This window comes from Carya illinoinensis, chromosome 14 (genome assembly GCF_018687715.1).
Source record: "Carya illinoinensis cultivar Pawnee chromosome 14, C.illinoinensisPawnee_v1, whole genome shotgun sequence".
Lineage (NCBI taxonomy): Eukaryota > Viridiplantae > Streptophyta > Magnoliopsida > Fagales > Juglandaceae > Carya > Carya illinoinensis.
The window spans coordinates 30,653,520-30,673,756 of NC_056765.1; the positions used below are offsets into that span (position 1 = coordinate 30,653,520).

General features: G+C 34.3%; 2 protein-coding genes across 2 annotated transcripts; both read left to right on the top strand.

Annotated features, from left to right (window-relative positions):
• Window positions 1-4,316: 4,316 nt before the first annotated feature.
• LOC122294087 (histone H3.2) lies at window positions 4,317-5,021 on the top strand. The gene has a single exon (XM_043102544.1). The coding sequence runs from the start codon at window positions 4,390-4,392 to the stop codon at window positions 4,798-4,800; it is 411 nt and encodes a 136-aa protein (XP_042958478.1). The 5' UTR covers window positions 4,317-4,389; the 3' UTR covers window positions 4,801-5,021.
• Window positions 5,022-5,171: 150 nt separating this feature from the next.
• On the top strand, window positions 5,172-19,575 carry LOC122294084. Its single transcript, XM_043102541.1, has 18 exons — window positions 5,172-5,601; window positions 5,707-5,803; window positions 5,902-5,955; window positions 6,052-6,104; window positions 7,253-7,286; window positions 8,202-8,292; window positions 9,697-9,788; window positions 11,368-11,442; window positions 12,261-12,352; window positions 13,303-13,432; window positions 14,434-14,523; window positions 15,711-15,776; window positions 16,750-16,841; window positions 16,960-17,025; window positions 17,138-17,204; window positions 17,922-18,010; window positions 18,597-18,723; window positions 19,142-19,575. Exons 1-18 carry the CDS (start codon window positions 5,540-5,542, stop codon window positions 19,184-19,186), a joined length of 1,422 nt encoding a protein of 473 aa, XP_042958475.1. The 5' UTR covers window positions 5,172-5,539; the 3' UTR covers window positions 19,187-19,575.
• The last annotated feature ends 662 nt before the right edge of the window (window positions 19,576-20,237 follow it).

Genomic DNA, 20,237 nt, shown 5'->3' on the forward strand with positions numbered 1-20,237 from the left:
AGAAAGCTATACTTATCTCAGAAAAATTACATCTCTAAAATTCTCAATAGATTTGGTATGGAACATGTGAAACCTGTAGTTACACCCTTAGGACAGCATTTCAAATTGTCTTTAGATCAGGCTCCTAAAACAGACTCTGATATCAGTTTTATGCAACAAATCCCTTATGCAAGCATGGTGGAGTATAATGTATGCGATGGTTTGTACTAGGCCTGATCTTACCCATGCAGTGAGTATAGTTAGTAGATTTATGGGGAACCCAGGAAAGCCCCATTGGCAGGCTATTAAGTGGGTATTAAGATACTTAACTGGTTCTACTAACTTGGGCCTCACTTTTGGGAACAATGTGGAAAAGGGTTGTGAACTGGTTGGTTTTGTAGACTCTGACTTTGCTGGGAGCATAGACACTAGGAAATCTTTGACTGGTTATGTGTTCACTGCTTTTGGGGGGCTATTAGTTAGAAATCACACTTACAACCTGTGGTGGCCTTATCAACCACAGAAGCTGAATATGTAGCATTGACTGAAGCTATCAAAGAGGCCATATGGTTAAAAGGGATTGCAAGTGAATTAAATATTTTTAGTGGCAATATCACAGTACACTGTGATAATCAAAGCACCCTTCATTTAGCTAAAAATCAAGTCTTTCATGAGAGGTCTAAACACATTGATATACGACTTCATTTTGTAAGGGATGTCATAGAGTCTAAAGTGGTAGGTGTGGAAAAGGTCTCAACTGAGGACAACCCCTCAGATATGATGACCAAATCTGTCCCATGGTCCAAGTTCAGACACTGTCTGAACTTAATTGGTATGAAGTCAAGAGTCAGTCCTCATTAGGAGGACAGTGCAGGAATGAGCCAATGATGAGGGTTACTAACAAACACTAGGCAAATAAATGTTTTGCCAAGGTGGAGATTTGTAATATGTATGTCAAATCATTTTCTTATCTGCTGGTTATTTAATTACTAATGGTTTATTCTGTGTTTTAAGTGTATGATGACCTTGTGGCTCGAACTGGTCCCGTGAAGCTAAAATCTGCTTACAATAGGCACGTGAGGAGCTTGTGCCTTTAATCCGAGTATATGAGCTGAGCCGTTGGATCCGATACACGTGTTACAATCCTGATGCACCATATATATATATATATATATATATATATCTTGTTCTCTTGTAACCCTAACGCAGAGCTCATTGTGTGTATCGGCTAAGAATAAGAGGCAGAGAGGGAAAGGGGGCGATTCTAGGGTTTTCTAGGGTTTGTGAGTGAGGAAAGAAATCGGTGTGATTTCTTTGTGAGATCTGAGTGTTTCTGTATGTATCTGAACTGAGGCTTCTCTGTGATTGATTTGATTCATCAATAAAGATCTCTGAGGCCATTCCTGCCGTGGATGTAGACCATTAGGGTCGAACCACGTATCTCGGTGTGTTCTTTCCTTGCTTTCTTATTTCCTTTATTTTCTTGTTCATATGTGATTACTGTAATCTCTTGATATATCTGTTCTTGCTTATCTTGTTGATCCGTGCGTTATATCTGATCTGGAAGGTGCTGTATATATTGATACATGGATCTGTGTTGGTATAATGTTGGTCTTGTGATCATAACTGTTATGTACATATGTTGCTTCTGATGTAATCTTGAGCATGCTGGTTTTAAGTCACAAACAGAAAGAAGTACGTGCTTTTGTTTTCTGTGAATAAGTCTTTTATATATAGAATATTAAATAGTGAATTTCCTTATTAAATCTTGGCAATTTTGTAACTATAAAACACAAGTTTTATAACAGGACGACAGTGAAACACATCCATGACACACCTCCCAAGCTATAAAAATTTCCAATATAGTAATATTTTTTCTTTTTTATTTGTTAGGGGTAACTTGAAAAATGGGTACAATTTGAGGGGGGGGGGGTCTAGTTTTACGAGTTGTGTGGTAGTTTGGGGAATTGAATTTATAATATATTAGATTAGAAAAAAAGAATTTATAATATATTAAAGATATGGAGTTTCTTTATTGAGTAAAATGTGAGTAGTAGTAATAATAATAACAACACTAATAAATAAATAAAAATACTGCTGCATACAAGTCGTATGTAAGTACAATTTGTCGTGCGACCTATTATAATTTTATACTGATTCTAATTGAGTTGAATTTTACACATATAATTGACATAATTATATTTCTTTTTAAGATTATGTTTAAAAAGAGTTTTTTTTTTTTGTACAAAATATGGTAGAATTAAATATATATTAAGGGCAGATTTGGAAGACACATCTCAACTCAAAATTCTCATATCATCATTATAATTTTTTCAAATTCTCGTATAAAATATAATAAATAATTTAACTTTTTCAAATTCCAATATAACTTTTTCAAATCCTAAAACAATAATAATATTCAAAGATAACATTTTAAACTTTTATCTTACTTACCAAACCTGTCATAACTTTTTCATTATTGTATCTAATAAAAGGAGTAGAAAAACTGAAAAATAAAGCACAAAGTTCTTTACTTTATTTAAATGAACATTCAAATTAAGGGGAAAAAGATTATTTTGTATTAAATTTGGCACTATGCACAAAATACTACCATGGCCACATGCTTATATTTGGTACTTATCTTCTTCAATGAGAATATTTTAGGTAAAAAATGAGGATAGTTGAGATCAAATATATTAATTACATTCTTATATAGACTCAAATCATATTCTTATTCGAACTGATGAATGGATTCATATTATTTACTCTTTTATACATAATTTTAAATAATTAAATTATATTATATATAATTTTTAATTTTCTTATTTATATTGATATAACCAATTCAAAATTATCATGAATCACTTGATTCATTGAATCGTTTTTTTATTTTTTTTTTATTCTGATTTTTTGAGTCGTGGTTTTTATAGTAGTTAATGTGGGAGGTTTTTATATAAGTTATAAGTTGATTGTGTTAATAAGAAAGCTTACAAACAGGTTTTTTCTTTTCTTTTAAAAAAGAAAATGAATTAAAATATTCTACCACAATTTCTTATTATAATTATTATGAAATACGATGGGCCTTATGGTCAATCCGCTAGGACCCGTTTATCCAATTCGGGTTTGTAGTTTGAGAAATGATATTTATAGTTTTAAAATAATTTCATGCTTTCGAAAAAAATTAGTTAAATTTGAGATATATGTAGAGGTGTAACCGATCCAATTTAGTTTGATTTAGGACATATCTTAGAACCGAAATGGTATATATTGATTTCGTGATTTGAATAATTAATACCGCCTGGTATAATACCACTAAACTGATATTTTTAGTTTTACCAATTTTGGTCTGATTTTTCAAATATATTATATAGTCTATATAATATAGCATACTATAGTATATAATAATATAGTGATAATATATATTATAATTGTATTATAGACTATAGTGATATATTATAATATATAATATAATGATATATTATATTATATTATATTATAATATATAGTGAGATAGTATTAGTATAACTATTAATACAATAGACTATCATGATAATATATATGATTTTAAAATTTAATATTATATTATTTAGTAATTTATCATATAATACAAAATTATTTTATATAAAAATTATATAAAAAACATTTTTTTCAATATAAAAAATTAAAAAATATATATATAATGAACGGGTCAATCTAGTGTTAGAAAAAGAAAAAGAAAAAGAAAAATCGGATCGATTTTACCTAATTTTAAGAAAAATAAAACCGGTATCTGATCGAATCAAATCCATACCATATCGGACCGGTTTATTAGTTTACCAGTTTCTTTTTCACTCCTTGATACAAGTGAAAAAATGATTTTTTAATAATAAATCTTATTTTCTTGTAAAAGAGTGTTCTTTAGGTTATTTGGATAGTGAGTTGAGATAAAAGTTGAATAAAATATTATTAAGATATTATTTTTTAATATTATTATTATTTTAAAATTAAAAAAAATTAAATTATTTATTATATTTTATATAAAAATTTAAAAAAATTAAAAAAATTAAATAAAATGAGTTGAGATAATTTGAGATTGACATCCAAACTTGCCTTAGATTAAAAAATCTTATTATCCTATCAAAAAAAAGCTAAAAAATCTCATTGCGTTAGCTGGTTTATATTGCCACGGATCGTGATCCGCGTGTCACTGCTTCAAAGATTATCAGCCGTCGATTGTCTGTTTAATCAACGGTCGATTGGTCTTCTTTTAAAAGTTTCGAAGAAACACGGAAATTTCTGAAATTCCCGCTTCCCTGTCACTCCCGCTGTACCACACTATAAGTATCCCCAAGACGCGGATGGCTTCCCATCAAATTCTCGAGTAACAAATCAGAATCTTCGACGCTTCGTAGCCTTTCCCACTATCTCCGAATGGCGCGTACCAAGCAGACTGCGCGGAAGTCGACTGGAGGAAAGGCTCCAAGGAAGCAGCTAGCCACTAAGGCGGCTCGGAAGTCGGCTCCGGCCACAGGAGGAGTCAAGAAGCCCCATAGGTTTAGGCCCGGAACCGTGGCTCTGAGAGAGATCAGGAAGTATCAGAAGAGCACTGAATTGCTGATCCGAAAGCTCCCGTTCCAGAGGCTGGTTAGAGAAATCGCTCAGGACTTCAAGACCGACCTGCGCTTCCAGAGCAGCGCAGTCGCGGCTCTACAGGAGGCTGCCGAGGCCTACCTTGTGGGGCTGTTCGAGGATACCAATCTGTGCGCAATTCACGCCAAGAGGGTCACCATCATGCCCAAAGACATCCAGCTTGCTCGTAGGATTAGGGGCGAGAGGGCTTAATTCGGGATTGATAATTTTTCGGCATATAATTAACGGGGACAAGAAGTTGTAGCAGTAGATCTGGTTTTCCAGCGTTGTCTTTCTTATCCAAGTTTATTATCTCTAGATCAATGTATTTATATGTAATCCATTTCCTTCTTATCCATCTATCTACGGATATGTGTAACTGGTTTGGATTCGAATCTCTGGAAATCTAATGGTTATTTTTGTTTTCTTTTGTATATGGTTTAGATCCATTTTCTTGGGTCTCTCTGAATAATTCTGATGCATTAGCTTCAGCGAAAACGTGCTTGTAATTTTGTAAAACGGTCCGCTGAAATTAGAAGCTGCCCATTTCCATGCTCGATTTTGCTTGCATCTCTAGAACCCTAACGAGCTTTTCCTTTCGGGGAATTTTTTTTTTAAAATTGTTCTGGGCATAATTCGTAAGTCCACGCCATCTTCCCACACTATACGAAGAAAGGATAGCGGAGAGAATTTAATCACTTGGTTTAACATGCATATGTAAAAGCTTAATGTTTGAAGTTCGGTGTGGGCCATCCGAGTTCGGCGCGCGAGATAAGCACCCCACGCAAGTTAGAGGGAAACAAAGTGGCGGGAAAAAAGTAAAGCAAATATCGATTCAGCCCGTGGTCAATTGGTTCCCTAACCTTTAAAAGACTCTTTTTCCCCATTTCCCCGAACTTCCAACTCCGTCGAGACTCTCCGTACGCCGAATCCCGAAAAGTCTCTCCGCTTCATGGACAAGTACTTGCTCCCTCTCAAGCCCTCCTCACCCCAAAACCCTAAACCTCTTCGACGGTACAACTATTCTCAACTATTTTTTCTTCTTTCTCTGTTTTTGTTTTTAATTTGAATTTGGAAGTCTTTTTTTTTTTTTTTTTTTAAATGGAAAAAAATTCGAAGGCTACAATGGAATCGATGCGCCATCGAATTGAACGGCCGGTTCGAGCCCAAGTACCGCCACGAGATCTCCAGCTTGCTCAAGCAATCGTACTACGAGGTTTGGCCATTACTTCATTGCCAATTGGTTTGGTTTGTTTAAACTGTTTGTGTATAAAATAACTCAGAATTTTTTCATGCTCTTGTTGTGGAGAAAAGATTGGTGCGTTTCCGCATTTGTATCACATCGACAGCGTGCCCTGTCAAACGCATGTAAGGGAAAGCACAGCTCAGTTTTTTGGTTTTCCTTTTTATCGTTGATTGAGCAGTTTTGTTGGTGCTTGAAATTGTTTTGCTTCTGTTGTACAGGAAAATATGATTGACAATGGCGCAAGATTCGCAGGGCAGATGCCAATTAGAAAGTTAGTTTCTACAGTTACGCTATTTACTTTTTCAATTACAATCTTTATTTTATGTAGAATGTGTTTTTTTTTTTTTTTAAATCTCAATTCGACCAATTTTGTGAATGAATGTGTGTGCACTTACATGCGAGCACTTACCACTTATGTACCGTGCTTAAAATACTTGCAAAAGAAGCAAAGTGTCTACCTGAGATTGGGTCCTGTTTATACGTATAGCAAAAAGGTCGTATTTTTTTTACGTGTTGTGGTGTACACAACATGCTGTTACTCTTGTGGTTGTAAAGTAATAATTTTGCCTTTTGAAATGGACAAGGATGGACAATAATTGACTGATCATGTTATTTGTTGTAGGGGTGGGCAGAGGGCCTCACACCCCAGTATCTCGCTCCCATTCGCCCCGCATGGTGGGATGGGCAACCCCGCCCCGCATATCTTCCGCCCTGCCCCCCCCATATATATATTATATATATAAATATAAATATATATTTATATTTTACAAATTGTGTATATATGAGTATGTATATTACAATTTGTTAGACTTGTTCACAAAGTATGCACTAGCAAATTTAAAAAGTACATAGTTTAAAAACTACAACTTACATAAAATATGCACTAGCAAATTTAAAAGTTATATAGTTTAAAAATTACTACACTACAACTTATACAAAATATGCACTAGCAAATTTAAAAACTACGTAATTTTTAGAATATAGTCATATTTACAAATTTAAATTTATAATTTGAATATAAAAATATATTTTTAATTACTTTGAGACCTAGAAATAATTTTTAAACCTAGTGGAATATAATCTACATTTTAAGTGGACATGAGGCGGGGCGGGGGGTGGACCCCACCTCCGGGATGCGGATGTGGGAAGGGGGCTACCCCGCACCGTATGGTGCAGGTAGCACCCCTAATTTGTTGTATGAGATGTTTTCAATTTTTAAACTGAAGTCATGGTATCCATTACATGCCCAAACAGCTTTGTCGATGACATCTGCCATTTTTTTTTATATTCATTATATAGGAATGAGGGTGCTTCTGGCTCGACATCGTTTGTTCTGTTCCACTAAAAAAAAAAAAAAAAACTTTCTCCTGCTTATATGGTACCATTTTATTATCTTTACATGGGGTGGTTCTTTTTCAGGCAAGGCATCTCTGCAATGGAGTTTGACAACAAGGTGAATGTGGAATTACATTTTTTGTAATCAATTCGTAACCACAAACTACCATATATTTTGCAACGTGCACCCAAGAGTACAAAAAGTTTTAATGTACATCCTCAATTATCAATAGGCTCAATGTGAACACTCGGTTAATATTTAATGCTTAAGATGAATGAAGAAAGACCTTGTGGCATAATCTTAACTCTTTCATTAGGCTCTGGTAGTGTACATTGTCCTTTTGACATGATATTACTAGGATGTTTCTGATACCATTTTGTCATGATCAGGGAATGTACTCACCAAATTTTTGTGATACACCAAAAGAACTAGTCATAATCATGGCTCCATATAATCACTAATATAGCACAATTGTAACTAGACACGCCAAGCGTGGGAAGTTGCGCATGCTTTCATAATCCACTCCAATCTATTCTGGATATCACGATGAGGCTCCTAAACCATTCAAGTGAAGAACTTGTTAGATTGAACAAAACTTGTATGTTTCAATTCACAAGCTTTAGGGCTTGAATTTCATGAAAAGACGGTTTCCCATTCTCTATTCTGTTTTTCTATTATCACCAAGTTTCATATATGCTCATGTTAATTTATCTAATCAACAAAATTTGATAGTCCTAAAAATTCATCTCCAAAATTTGTATGTTTTCTTTGTTGAGAATAAAGCTAAAATACTTTTGAAAGTAGCAGTATTTTTGGTTCTTTTGTTTTGTCTCCTAGGTTTAGTATCTGTCAGTGCATTTCAGGAACTTGTGACTAATTATGTAGATAATGCTTTGAGGTCAAACCCCATAAAGACTTCTATTTGTCATTGTGTTATAGTTCTAGGTTGTCTTGTATTGTTATTTTTACTTTTTACTTCACTTATTCAAGCTTGGGTATTTCTCCCATTTATCTCTACTAACTTTCTTCCAGGGTATATATCTGGCATCAGTGACAAGATCTGGGTGCCTAACAGTACATGATTTTGAAGCTCTTTATTGCCAGAGTAGTGAATCATTGCCAAGTAAGTTCCTACAATACAACTTGTACTGTTTCTCTCTCTTGGCACATATCTGATTTAAAATGTAGGCTTATTCAGGTTTTGGATAGATTTTCCGTCAATATTTAACGAGTTGCACACATGTTCTTGAACTAAACTCCAGTGAACAATTGTTAGAAGGCATTGTGTGGACAGTCAAAACTTGCATGTACATTATGAAATGTTCTTAAATATACCTTTGTTTACATGTGGCACAATTCTGCCTTTTATTTCTCATGCGCTGAACGTGCATACATTGACTTCATTGTGGGCCCTTGTTTCCTTCTGCAAGACATAATGCTGGGTGTTTACAGACGCATATGCTGCCCCAAGAACTGAAAATGAAAATGCCATTCGATGTGTCTAACTTAGCAAGCAACATCACTTTCCAGTGTCTATGCAACAGTGGAAGGATATGCTTTTATGAAGATAAAATCATATTCGTATCCTTCAAATTGTCCATGTTCTTCACCTTGCCACTATTTTTTCTAGAAGGCAGGATGAATTGGAATAATGCTACTAAATTTATTTAAAATCTCAGTGAAATCGTGCTTGATCTTCTTTGCTATCTTCTTCAGCAATTGTCTGGTTTTCTATCATATGACTATTAGATCAATTGTCTTACCAAGGATTGCCATGTATCCAAATATCAAATCCTTCAAATACAGCTAGCTATCCTTGGCATAAACCCACTTTTTTCTCCCTAATATTGGAACATATATGAACTGCCAATTGGTCAGAGTCTAGAGGGTTTATGTCAAGGATAGCTAGCTATATTTGATGGATTTGATATTTGGATACATGACAACCCATAGTAAGACAATTGTCTTACCAAGGGTTACTTCCTAGACTCTGATCAATTGGCAGTTCATATATGTTCCAATAGTAGGCATAATGAAATCCACATCCCAAATGAATTTTGTAAGAGTAGCAAATCTTATGCATGTTGCATCGTACTGCAGTCACTTCTGTATCCCTTATGCTTTGGAGTCTGTAATAAGTCTCCTTAGATGTCATTTTTTGAAATGGTGTTTGTATTCATTGCCAATTCAGCTAAGACCCAGTCTGATATCCACATTATTCTATGCCTTTTTTAGTAATTGCACAGTATAACATGATATTATTCTGAAACTTGTGGCAATAGATGTGCTTAGTGCATAGAACTTTTGCATTCTGACCTTTAAATCCTCTCTCTATATTTCAATCTGCTATCTGACTTGAATCCTAGAGTTATACTTGCACAATAATTTTGAGTTAGCCTATGCCCTCACAAAATCTTGGAAACTCTCTTTTCACATCACAAGTTTTGATTGAAATATCTTTGTAGTGTAATTGAAGAACAAACTCATTTTCCATTTACTATTTATGTCATTTAAAAAATGTTGGTAGGCTCAAAGGAAGACGAAAGTAAGCATTTAATGCACATTTCTTTAAATCAACAACTTGATGTTGTCCGGTGGAATCGTGCCAACCAAGATGAGGTATGGATTCCACTTTGCTTCCACTTTCTTGAATTCATTAAGATATTGATGCATTATGGTTGATACATTACAGACCAGATCTGTTATGCTAGAATGTGCCTTCTGCTTCCATTAATGGTGAAGGTTGCAGTATTGCAGGCCAAGTCTCAAAGATAGTGCCAGTAATATGCCTGTTGAAGGTCGAATCCTCTTGGGTGCAAACAATTTCTAGGGGCCATCGGATTGGGGGACTTCCCCATGAATTAACTGAGGTGCAGTTGTGGGAAACTCCTTGCCAAGGGCCTATGCAACCCTGGGATTAGCCGGGACTAAAGTTCTTGGACCCCTGGTGCCAATAAAAAAAAATATGCCTGTTTAAAGGAAATTTGCACTTGTAGACAAATATATTATACTTTTGTACCAGTTGTTTAAATGAGGAAGTAAAGAAGTCCATAAGTAATCTTAGTGATTTTAATGCTTACCAGCTACTAACATAACTTTTGAAATGGTGTCTCGTCTTCTTTTCAATGAGTCACTATAACTTTTAACGGATGCTTTTTTTTATCTCTTCGATATAAATCATATCCAAGTAAATGAGTGCAGTATGGAGATCTTTTTCTCTTTCTGATGTAGTTCGTCCTCTTATGAAGAGAGCTAAATGATGACTTCATCACTTCATTTCCTTTTTTTCATTGGATGGATGCATCTCTAACTTTCCACAATCCATCTCAAATGCACAATGCCTTAATCCCTGTGAAATTGGGTTGACTCATGGATCCTTGTTCGAACTAATGGGGTTCAAACATATGCATCTTTCCCCAACACTTGATTGTAATCCCCTGATGATTTTGTGTGTTTCTTAATGCAGTAAGTTTGGCTCCTTAATGATTCAATGCAACCTTTTCTTTCTAGTCTTTAGGAGCTTTTCAGCCTTAACAAGTGTTAGGCATGCATCTATAGGAGGATTGAAATTTTAGATAACAACTTAGAGGCTATCATGAAATTTGTAAATGAAATTCTCATTTTCCAAAGATGCCAAAATCCATGAAATTTGTAAATGAAATTCTCATTTTCCAAAGATGCCAAAATCTTTACTTTTATATCTTTATATGAGTTAGGTTTGAAACATGGTTGACTGGTTTGGTTCATTCCCATGATTAATTTTAGTTTTCAGTGGTCAATCATTTATCATAAATTAGCTATTCTCTTTCTTCCTCATTCTTGGTTTGCCAGTCACTCATCAACACTCAAAGCATTATCCTTGAATTTTTTTGTATTCTCTCTAAGACATGAAAATAGAATGTGAACTTCTATTTCATGGTACATAGGCATGATGTTATGCTTGTCTCTAACTTTCAGAGAGCTAGTAGTCATGTGAGTCAGCCTTAACATCATGTTGTTTGTGCTTTGAATGATAGTTCTTATTTGGAATGAAACAAATATACGCATCTCTATCATGTTCCTACTTTGGGAAGCATCAATCATGTTATGAGATGCATCTGCGCTTTGGGTGATTAACAGTGTTGTACTTTTCTCATGTCTTAATTTTCCTCCTGGAATTTTAAACTTAATATATACTTTTTTTTTTCCACTTTTTTAGGTTGCTTGCACATCGGTGAAACGTAATGAAGTACTTATTTTTGACATCGGTTACGTCTCTTCTAATCCAGTTGAAGTAAGTTTTTCTCTTTCATCGTATTTATGTTTTCACCACAACAGTCTCTTTGGAAGCATACATTCTAATTAACTTCAATAGGCTCTCAAGTTCTTGTTATCTATCTCTTGTATACGTCGTATATACTTGAGTTTTGCCTAGATGCTCATTCTTATTAATAATTACTTATATAAAAAAAGTACTCGTTATCTATGTTTTTCATTTGGAACCTTCTCCATTGTAGATTTCTTCTATGCTAATTAGTTATAGCGTGTAATTATCTACTAAAAATTTCTTTTTATAGAAGTTAATAGACACCCCACACTCCTCATTCCACACATACACAAGATTTCTCAAATACAGCGTAGATGACTTAATTCCACGACTTGAAACATTGTTGCTTAGAGTCTTGGTAGTCTGGTTCTTTGCAAGTATTTGATGGGTCCTTCGTGGGACCAGTAATCTCTGTTCTGGCATTTCTTTGTTGCATCCTTAAATATTTATTGTAAAGGTGTTGTTTGGTGCCACCCATATTTTTCTTTTTATAGGAGATAGTAGACCCTGCACACTCCACACTGCATGCATACACAAAATTTCTCAAATACTGTGTATGCAACTTAATTTCAGGACTTGCAACATTGTTGCATAGAGTCATATTGGACGGGTCCTTCATGGGAAAAGTAATTTCTGTTCTTAAATTTCTTTGTTGTATCCTTAAATATTTGTTGTCAAGGCTGCATTGTGGTTTTGTGCTGTGTTTGGTCATAATTCTAGTATAGCATCTTACATTTTGAATGTACATGATGACAAATTTTGTTCACTGTTCATTGTTGATGCAGGTATTAAGAACAAGACATACTGTCACTGTTCATGGGTCTGACATTCATAAAGGTCTATCTGATCTAGCTTTTACTTCAATGGATGATTCAAGGTTGGTAAAATAGGGTAACTTAAGAGAAAGCAGTTTTGTTGGCAGACTTCCGAGAGAACTAACTTATATTAAATAAAGGATATTTCAGTCATTAGGCCTAAACGTTTAACCCAACATATATCTCTTTTGAACTCAATATCTATATGGATATGAGTTCACCTGAATCTGAGTGCAGAATTTGCAAGTTGGACGGATTAATGGTCAGCATCTTCTAGTTATGTGATTCCCTCTTCAAGTCCAGAACATAGATCCTATAATATCTGAACACTGCTTTGGGAAAGTCGAAAGAAGTGTATGGATCAATAACAATTTCTTAAAATCATGTTATTCCCTTACAAAACATATTTGTTCGAAATCACTTGTTAGAGTATGATAAACACTTGTTGTCATGCCATATGGTGGTGTGGTTTGGCAGAATTATGCTCTAAAGGCTGTGACTGCTCTATTTTTCAATGGCTTTATTGCTTTTAACTGAAATCATGTACTAAGCTCTTTATCCTCGTGCATTTTCCACTCAAGTAAAATTGAAAGAACAGCAATTATTTTCATCTATAAATTTGGATGCATTATGGATGGAAAAAGATATTAAAGTTTACAAAATTTGACCTTTGACCACCATTTGTTGCAAGGTTTTGGCCTTACATTTTGGGGTGTTTCATAGACCTTAGTCAGTCTATTGTGAGTAATAGATCTTATTGCAAGTGTGGTTTGATCCAGAATTGTAACCTTGAGAGTTGAGATTTCAAATTGGTTTAAAGATGAGGTCTTAACACTTGAAGCATGATCCAGGCTGTAGTTTGCTTGAATAATAGATTGTGGTCCTTATCTTTTCACATATTAGATCTAATATTTAGTGTTATCCTTTTGTTTATGACTTTTTAGTGGAATCTTGCTTAAGTGATTTAGCCAGTCTTTCTAATAATATACATTTTTATGGTCATTTTCAATAGGTTACTTGCTTCTGATACATACGGTGTGATCAGTGTATGGGACAGGAGAATGGGCACTCTCCCATGTCTTGAACTTACTACTAATTCCCATAGTGCCCTTAATAGTGTTGAATTAAATGCGGAAAATCAGGTTGGTGATCGTCATGACCTTTGTCGTTCATTATTAAGTTATTATAAAGAAGATATAATAGTGCCTTTGGGGTGATCAATAAAAAATCTCACTGTGTTATTATATGTTCTTGAACTATGTTATCTTCTTTCTGCATGATGTACATACTTATTTGATAATACAAAAAGCTATATAATAGAACTGAGTATGCATGCGAGAATTCCTCCTGGAATTCAGTTCATGAGAGTTGAGAAAGGCACTTTAGGTTTGGGAAATTACAGTCAGATAATTTCAGGGTAGGGTGCTTTCCAATGCTGTGCAGTGATCATATTTTGGGACCTTTCTTAGAAAAGTTCTACGCTTAGAACTAGAGAACAAGAGCCTTGAGGGAAGGCTGAAAAGGCAGAATGTTCTTCATGCTATGTACATTATTTGGTTTTGATTGGTAGTTTACACGAGTGATTGGCATGTCTTGAACCCAAATTATATTCATGAATAATTAGTATCTTTTGACCATTCGATAGAAATATATTTCTATTCCTGGTTAAAGATCTGCATAATGTTAGTGTTGACTGGACTCATTAGCCAATTGGCTCTGGGCTAAATGGTAACAGCACCCCCCCCCCCCCCCTCCCCCTCCTCCTCCTCCTCCTCCTCCTCCTCCTCTTAAGTGAGGGCGAAGGGTTAAGGGTAGGGTTAGAATTTCAATCCTATCAATAAAAAGTCATGAATGTACTCCTCTGCTGCTTGCTTTATATAAACTTGTAACGATTCTCATGGTCCCAAGAAAATGAAAGATTCTCAGGCTTTTTTTTTTCTGAGAGAGGGGGGTGTCAATACTTCTTACCTTATTCAAACTTCAGTTAATGGTCAATAGAAAGAAATGTATAAGTACTTATCAAAAAGAAAGAAAGAAATGTATAAGTGTGTCTGTTTGCATGTTTTTATCCCTCCAAGCTGCGCCTAGATTTTGTCTTTAAATCTTATGGACCTTAGTTATAACTGGTTTGTTTATTCTGTAGATCATTTTTGGGGCTGGTAAGCACGGGATAATTTATATGTGGGATCTTCGAGGAGGAAGAGGATCTGCAGCTTTTCAAAGTCATAAAGAGGTAAAATAGTTCGGCTCTCATTTTTCTTTACAGGTGCTTATTTATTACAACAATTTGAATCAGCATGTGAAATGGCAGTGAGCATTTACTTGTTTAAAAAGAAAAATATCGATAGTTTTTGTAAAACTCTAGGGAGCCCAAGCTACATCTGGGCCTATACTCCACAAGGACTAGTCAATTATACAATTGGAGCTCCGTTAGAACTATTATAAAGAGCAAGAAATTCTCCTTCCCAAGCAATGGGGGATCCCATACACCATCTACCCTAATCACTTATCATTCAATATGAGGTTACATTCCCAATGGCTCTAATACCATTTGTAATGCCCCAAGAGAGGCTCAAGCCACATTTGGGCGTACACTTTAAAAGGATTAGTCAATGATACAATTGGAGCTCCATTTGAACCTTTATAAAGAGCAAGAACTTGTCATTCTAAAGCGATGTGGGATCCCACTACCTACCCTTATCGCTTATCTTTCAATATGGGGTATCACAATTTTTTGGTGTTGGCCGCATCAGCAATTTTATCTATGACTCTGTTGTGTCATTTCTTAGAATATTTTGTTTTGAGGTGCTTATGTAGGACAAACTTGTCTGTGCTTTTTCAGGAATTTTGTCAATCTGTCATTTGAGTTGCTGCTACATCTAATACAAGATAGAACACATTACAATATACATTTTTCTTCCACCTACTAATTTGTGAAATCACATAGGACATATTAGTAAGTGGGTAGCAAGAATGAAAAGTTGTTTGGATAAAAAATGTTTGAGATGTGTTTTGTAGGATAATTTTTTTAAAAATTTTTCTTATTTTATTTTTATTATTATTATTATTATTATTATAACTAAATGGTTAAATTATATTAATACGAATAGGCATAGCCCAAGTACACATTTTGTAGGATAAAAGTTTTCTAGATGTGTTTTGTTTTGAGTTTTGTGAAAGTTGTTTTGGTTTTTGTTTTGTTTTTTTTTTTTTTTTTTTTTTTGTCTAAAAACCAAAAGCAAATATTTAGATGAAACTTTTGAGAGATGAAAATTTTTTTGGAGTTCAAAAGATGTATGGATTCAGAGAGAAATAATTTTAAAAACTTTTGAAAAATCTCTTAAATCAAACATGCACATAGCTTCTTAATGGTATTGTGAATCCTACTTGTATATAATTTTCTATTTTATTGCTGTTCAGGTATGTTATCCACCTCTAACATCGTTGAAGCTAGCATCAATGCTAGACAAAATTGAGTCTCTGAAGGTATGATTACTTCATCCTTATGTATGTCAATTTGACTGTCTACCCATTATTAATAAACTTATAACACCAGTACTTCTCTTTTCCACATGACAGGGCATGCACATTGGCCTTCTATAGATTTTCATTTTAAGATGCCTTTGAATTGCACGCCATTTATTCCTTAGAAATTGAATTTGGTATTCTTATTTTTGTAATATATGCCCAATTCCTTAGATATAATAAAATTTTATTTTACCTTAAAAAAAATCTGACCCGCGTTATAGATATAAAAATTCTCTTGCCCATTGTAATTGTGTTTACTTCAGATAAAATAAAAAGTTTAGTTTTTGTGCTCATTTTCTTATATGATGCTTCAATGCTCCAGAAAGCTTTGTTTACCGATACAAAAAAAATGCTCCAGAAAGCTTTGTGAAGCTATGAATGCCCATAAATGTCATAGTACTTGTTTGCACTTCCTATTTACCTTAGGCATTTGGAACACACGTGCATTGATTCGGTTAAAAACTTGTTACAGATGGAATGTGAGAACCAAAGTTCTTTTCCTGAATGAGCGTGTAATTATCAAAGTTCAATGTATCTTTTCTCTATCATTTCTTAATAATATAAAAAAATGTCACTACCAGAAGTATATATTTGATGATTATATATCCATGTATTAACAATTTAACAGTACTTGGCAGAAAGTTTTAACATAATTGAAATACTTTTTCTAAGTGGATCTACCGTATTTGGGTTTCCATTAATGCACCCCAAGGATAAGAAATTATGAATTCTACTATTTCCATTAAAAAAAAGGTGCTTCAGTTTCCCTAATGGGGAAAATGTATTGAAATGTTAATTATTTAGAGGGTCTCTTCTGATTTATTTTTTAGTACTGATTGAAGGTCAACTTTTGCATACTCATAGTTTACCCTTCATCACTCTTCATTATTTGAAAATGCTCTCTTTATCACATGTTGTCAGTATCATGCAGGCACAGTCACATATCATTTCGAAGGAAATACACTCCATTGATTTTGATCCATCTTGCCCATATCAACTGGCATTCCATCTTGATGACGGCTGGTAGATTTGGAAATGAATCCGATTTTTGTACATTTTGTATCTTCTATTCTTCAGATGTTTTGTGAAATGTTGAATTGATCAATTTTGACAATAATTAGCATGGATTTACTCATTGTAGGTCAGGTGTTTTGGATATATACAATTTCCAAGTTACACATGTTCATTGCCCTCCCCCTGCATGGCTGTAAGTGAAGTTGATCTGAAATTGAACCTTGTTTTTTAATGTCCAAAGCATTAGAAACTACCATGAATTAACTTTGTGCTTGTTTCTGTTTGATTGGTGGGGGGGTGTTTAGAAATGATTCCAGCACTTCATCAGATTTATTGTATTTGAGGAAACCATCATGGCTGCCAACATTTTCGGTAAGGATTGTCATACATTGGCTTACTATGGTGTTTTATGAGTATGGGCTTTTATTGGTTATTTATCCACTGGCTTTAAAATTACGTATATCCTTTTTCTTATCAGGGCACTTAGTTTTACAATAGCAACATTTGATTCATAATTACCCAAGAAAAAAGTGACTTGTGTGGTAGAAAAATTATACAATTCAAAGACTCAAAACAACAGTATAAGGGAGCCATAGAACAAGGCAAAATTGAATGTACTTTAGTTTTCAGCTTCTGCAATCATTTACTGGCCTCAAGCCTTGGCCCAGGTGGTGAAGATGTGGATGTGGGCTGGGGTTGATCTTAGTGCAGTCTTGCTTAGCAACTATTGTATGTCTATATTGTTTCTAGAAGTCAATCTTCAACATTGATGATGATTGGCACTACACATAAAAACTTTTTATTTACCCCTTGTAAATTTTTTTTATGTTGAGTTTAGAACTGTATGATTTTTAATCTTCAAGGGCTTACTTTAATCAAAGCATTAGACCTGGCTTCTTTGACATTCAAAGCTTTAAGCTTGGCTCAATCAATTGATAAGCAAAAAATTGTCGAATCCAAGTCAGCAATATATATATGTATGAAGTATGGTTGAGCTTATATTGTGATAGCCATTGCTGTATGGGGAAAATGTTTCTCCATCTAATCAAATCTGAAAGTATAGTTTTACGCTGATGTCTTCTGATGCAGCTTTATGCGGTTGGATCAACATCTGACAAAGGTATTCATCTTTTGGATTTCTATCCAGACCCAAGTTCTCCCTGCCATGTAGACCACAAGTAAGAAACTCCTCTCTATGGTAAACATTGTAAGATGGCTCCCTGTCGTTCAAAGGAGCTATGTTCTGATTTTATGACCAAATTTACCAGCATGGGAAACTGATGGTACAGCAAATATAAAAGTATGAAGTAATTTAGATAATAATATATGTCCTTCATAGTGGTCGATTTGGGGGGATGGGTGCTATTTTCCTGAAATGCTTTTGCAACTCTATACTTCTACCTAGCTCTTTTACCCTTGGAGTTCACTGAAAATCTGAAGCATGAGAACTACAAGAAGCACAAATATGCAGAAACAGAAATCTAGAAGAGTTCGAAGGTAGAACAGTGGGTTCTCCTTGCCTGGAATTTTCAATGATTTTGGCTATAGCATTGCTAAAACTACACCTAGGAGATATTCACAACACATTGCCAAGTGACTGAATTTCCTTTGGTGAAGAAAATTACATGTTGCATTTTCTACACATGGGAGAAGACCCTTTTTGTTTGCACTGCATGTATGTGTGCACGCATGCATGTATGAACTTTCCTCCTGTTCCTTTTCTCTGTGTTATAAACTATTGATTAATTATTTTTCTTATTCTAGTGAAAATATGGAGAGATTTCCTGGGGTAAACCACCAAAATAAGCAAAACAGGTTCGTCTCTTTGTCGGAAGGCTTTACTGCATGTGCTGCTCACCCCCTCAATGGAACCATTATAGTTGGGACAAAGGTTTGTAGTCTAGTTATCTTTTGGTTATTCATCATGCGAAAATACTTTGTAAAAGTAAAAGTAAAATATCTATTTGACCTTCAATTCATCATTTTTGGGTTTTGCTTTTCTTATCATCCTTCTGAAAAGCATTGCATATACCATCAATTACTCAAGCATGTATATGGTTGAGCACATTTTACTAGTATAAACATGCATGCAACCATGTGGCTTCTTTTTATGTTTTTACACACCCTGAGTTTGTATCTAACATTACTCTTGCCAAACTGGATACAAACTGCAAAATGAAGGAGACAATAGTTCCATTTATTTGTGGCTTAAAATATACAGTTAATATTTTTCATATTGATTAATTTGTCTTTTCTGCCTTTCCTCGTTGATTAACGGAATATGAAATTTGATGGATGAATGGTTTCAGCAATCATCTCTGCTCATGATTTCCCAGAGGCACCAATCATTTTAAGATGGAGATTAATTAGCTAAAGCAGTGGGGGGAACCCACTGGGCTGGAGACTTTATACATCCTCGTTCAATCAAGCATGTAAACATGTCCATAAATTGTGAAACAACCACTGAAGCCATCAAATTTGGAACTCCTAATATGTACGTAGGTCCAATCAAATGGTCTTTTGGAGGTAAGTCCCTCAATCTTTTGTCAATCAAGCGATTCAAGCCCTTCAGCGGAAGTTGATATATTAGGACAATTCGAGGGTCCTGCTCAGAGTGCTTTATGCTGCTTCTCTGGCTTTCCTATATATTTTCAGAATTATGAGATTGAACAGACTTTTTCTCATGTCTATTGTAATGTAATTCTTTGGTAGCAATTAAAATAATGAGTATATTTCATGGATATTTTTCAATTTGTACTCCTATCTCAATTGACATTAAGGAGTCCTTAATCATCTGTTGCCATATCATTCGTACTTGCTGTCTGAGTTTGAAATTTGCTGAACTATGCTTTTTATTCAGAAATTTGCCTGTGCACAAACATAGAATACAGCAGTTGTAATTGAGGAATTCAAATGTTAGCACCTTGTATTTGGTCCAAGGGTTTTAAAATTAAGGCTATGTAATTTCCAATTTTTCACCATTCAAGGCTCAAATAAGCCGAACAGATAAGAAAAACGTATGAGAGGAAAAGCTCAAAAAAATAAAAAGGCAGAATCTGTGGGCATTGCATACACGAGAAGTTACAAGTCAACCAGATTGAAATATTTATCATGTTTGGTTTACCAGATTTCTTCAAAAATAATTTCTAAAAAAATATTGTATTTCACCTTTGCAATTTTTCATCTAATTATCTTCAAACAACCTAAAACTTACATAAATTTCATCTAAAAAAATTATATTAGCAATTTTCGACTTTATCTGCCTACCTTCACAAACTTCAAAATAATATTTATTTTTTTAAAAAAATTATTCAAAATCTTCTCTCTTTTCTCAAAACCCAATCTAGATTCTAGAAAGAAATTCTCAAATATTTTAAACATTTTTCATAACCAAATCACTTGACG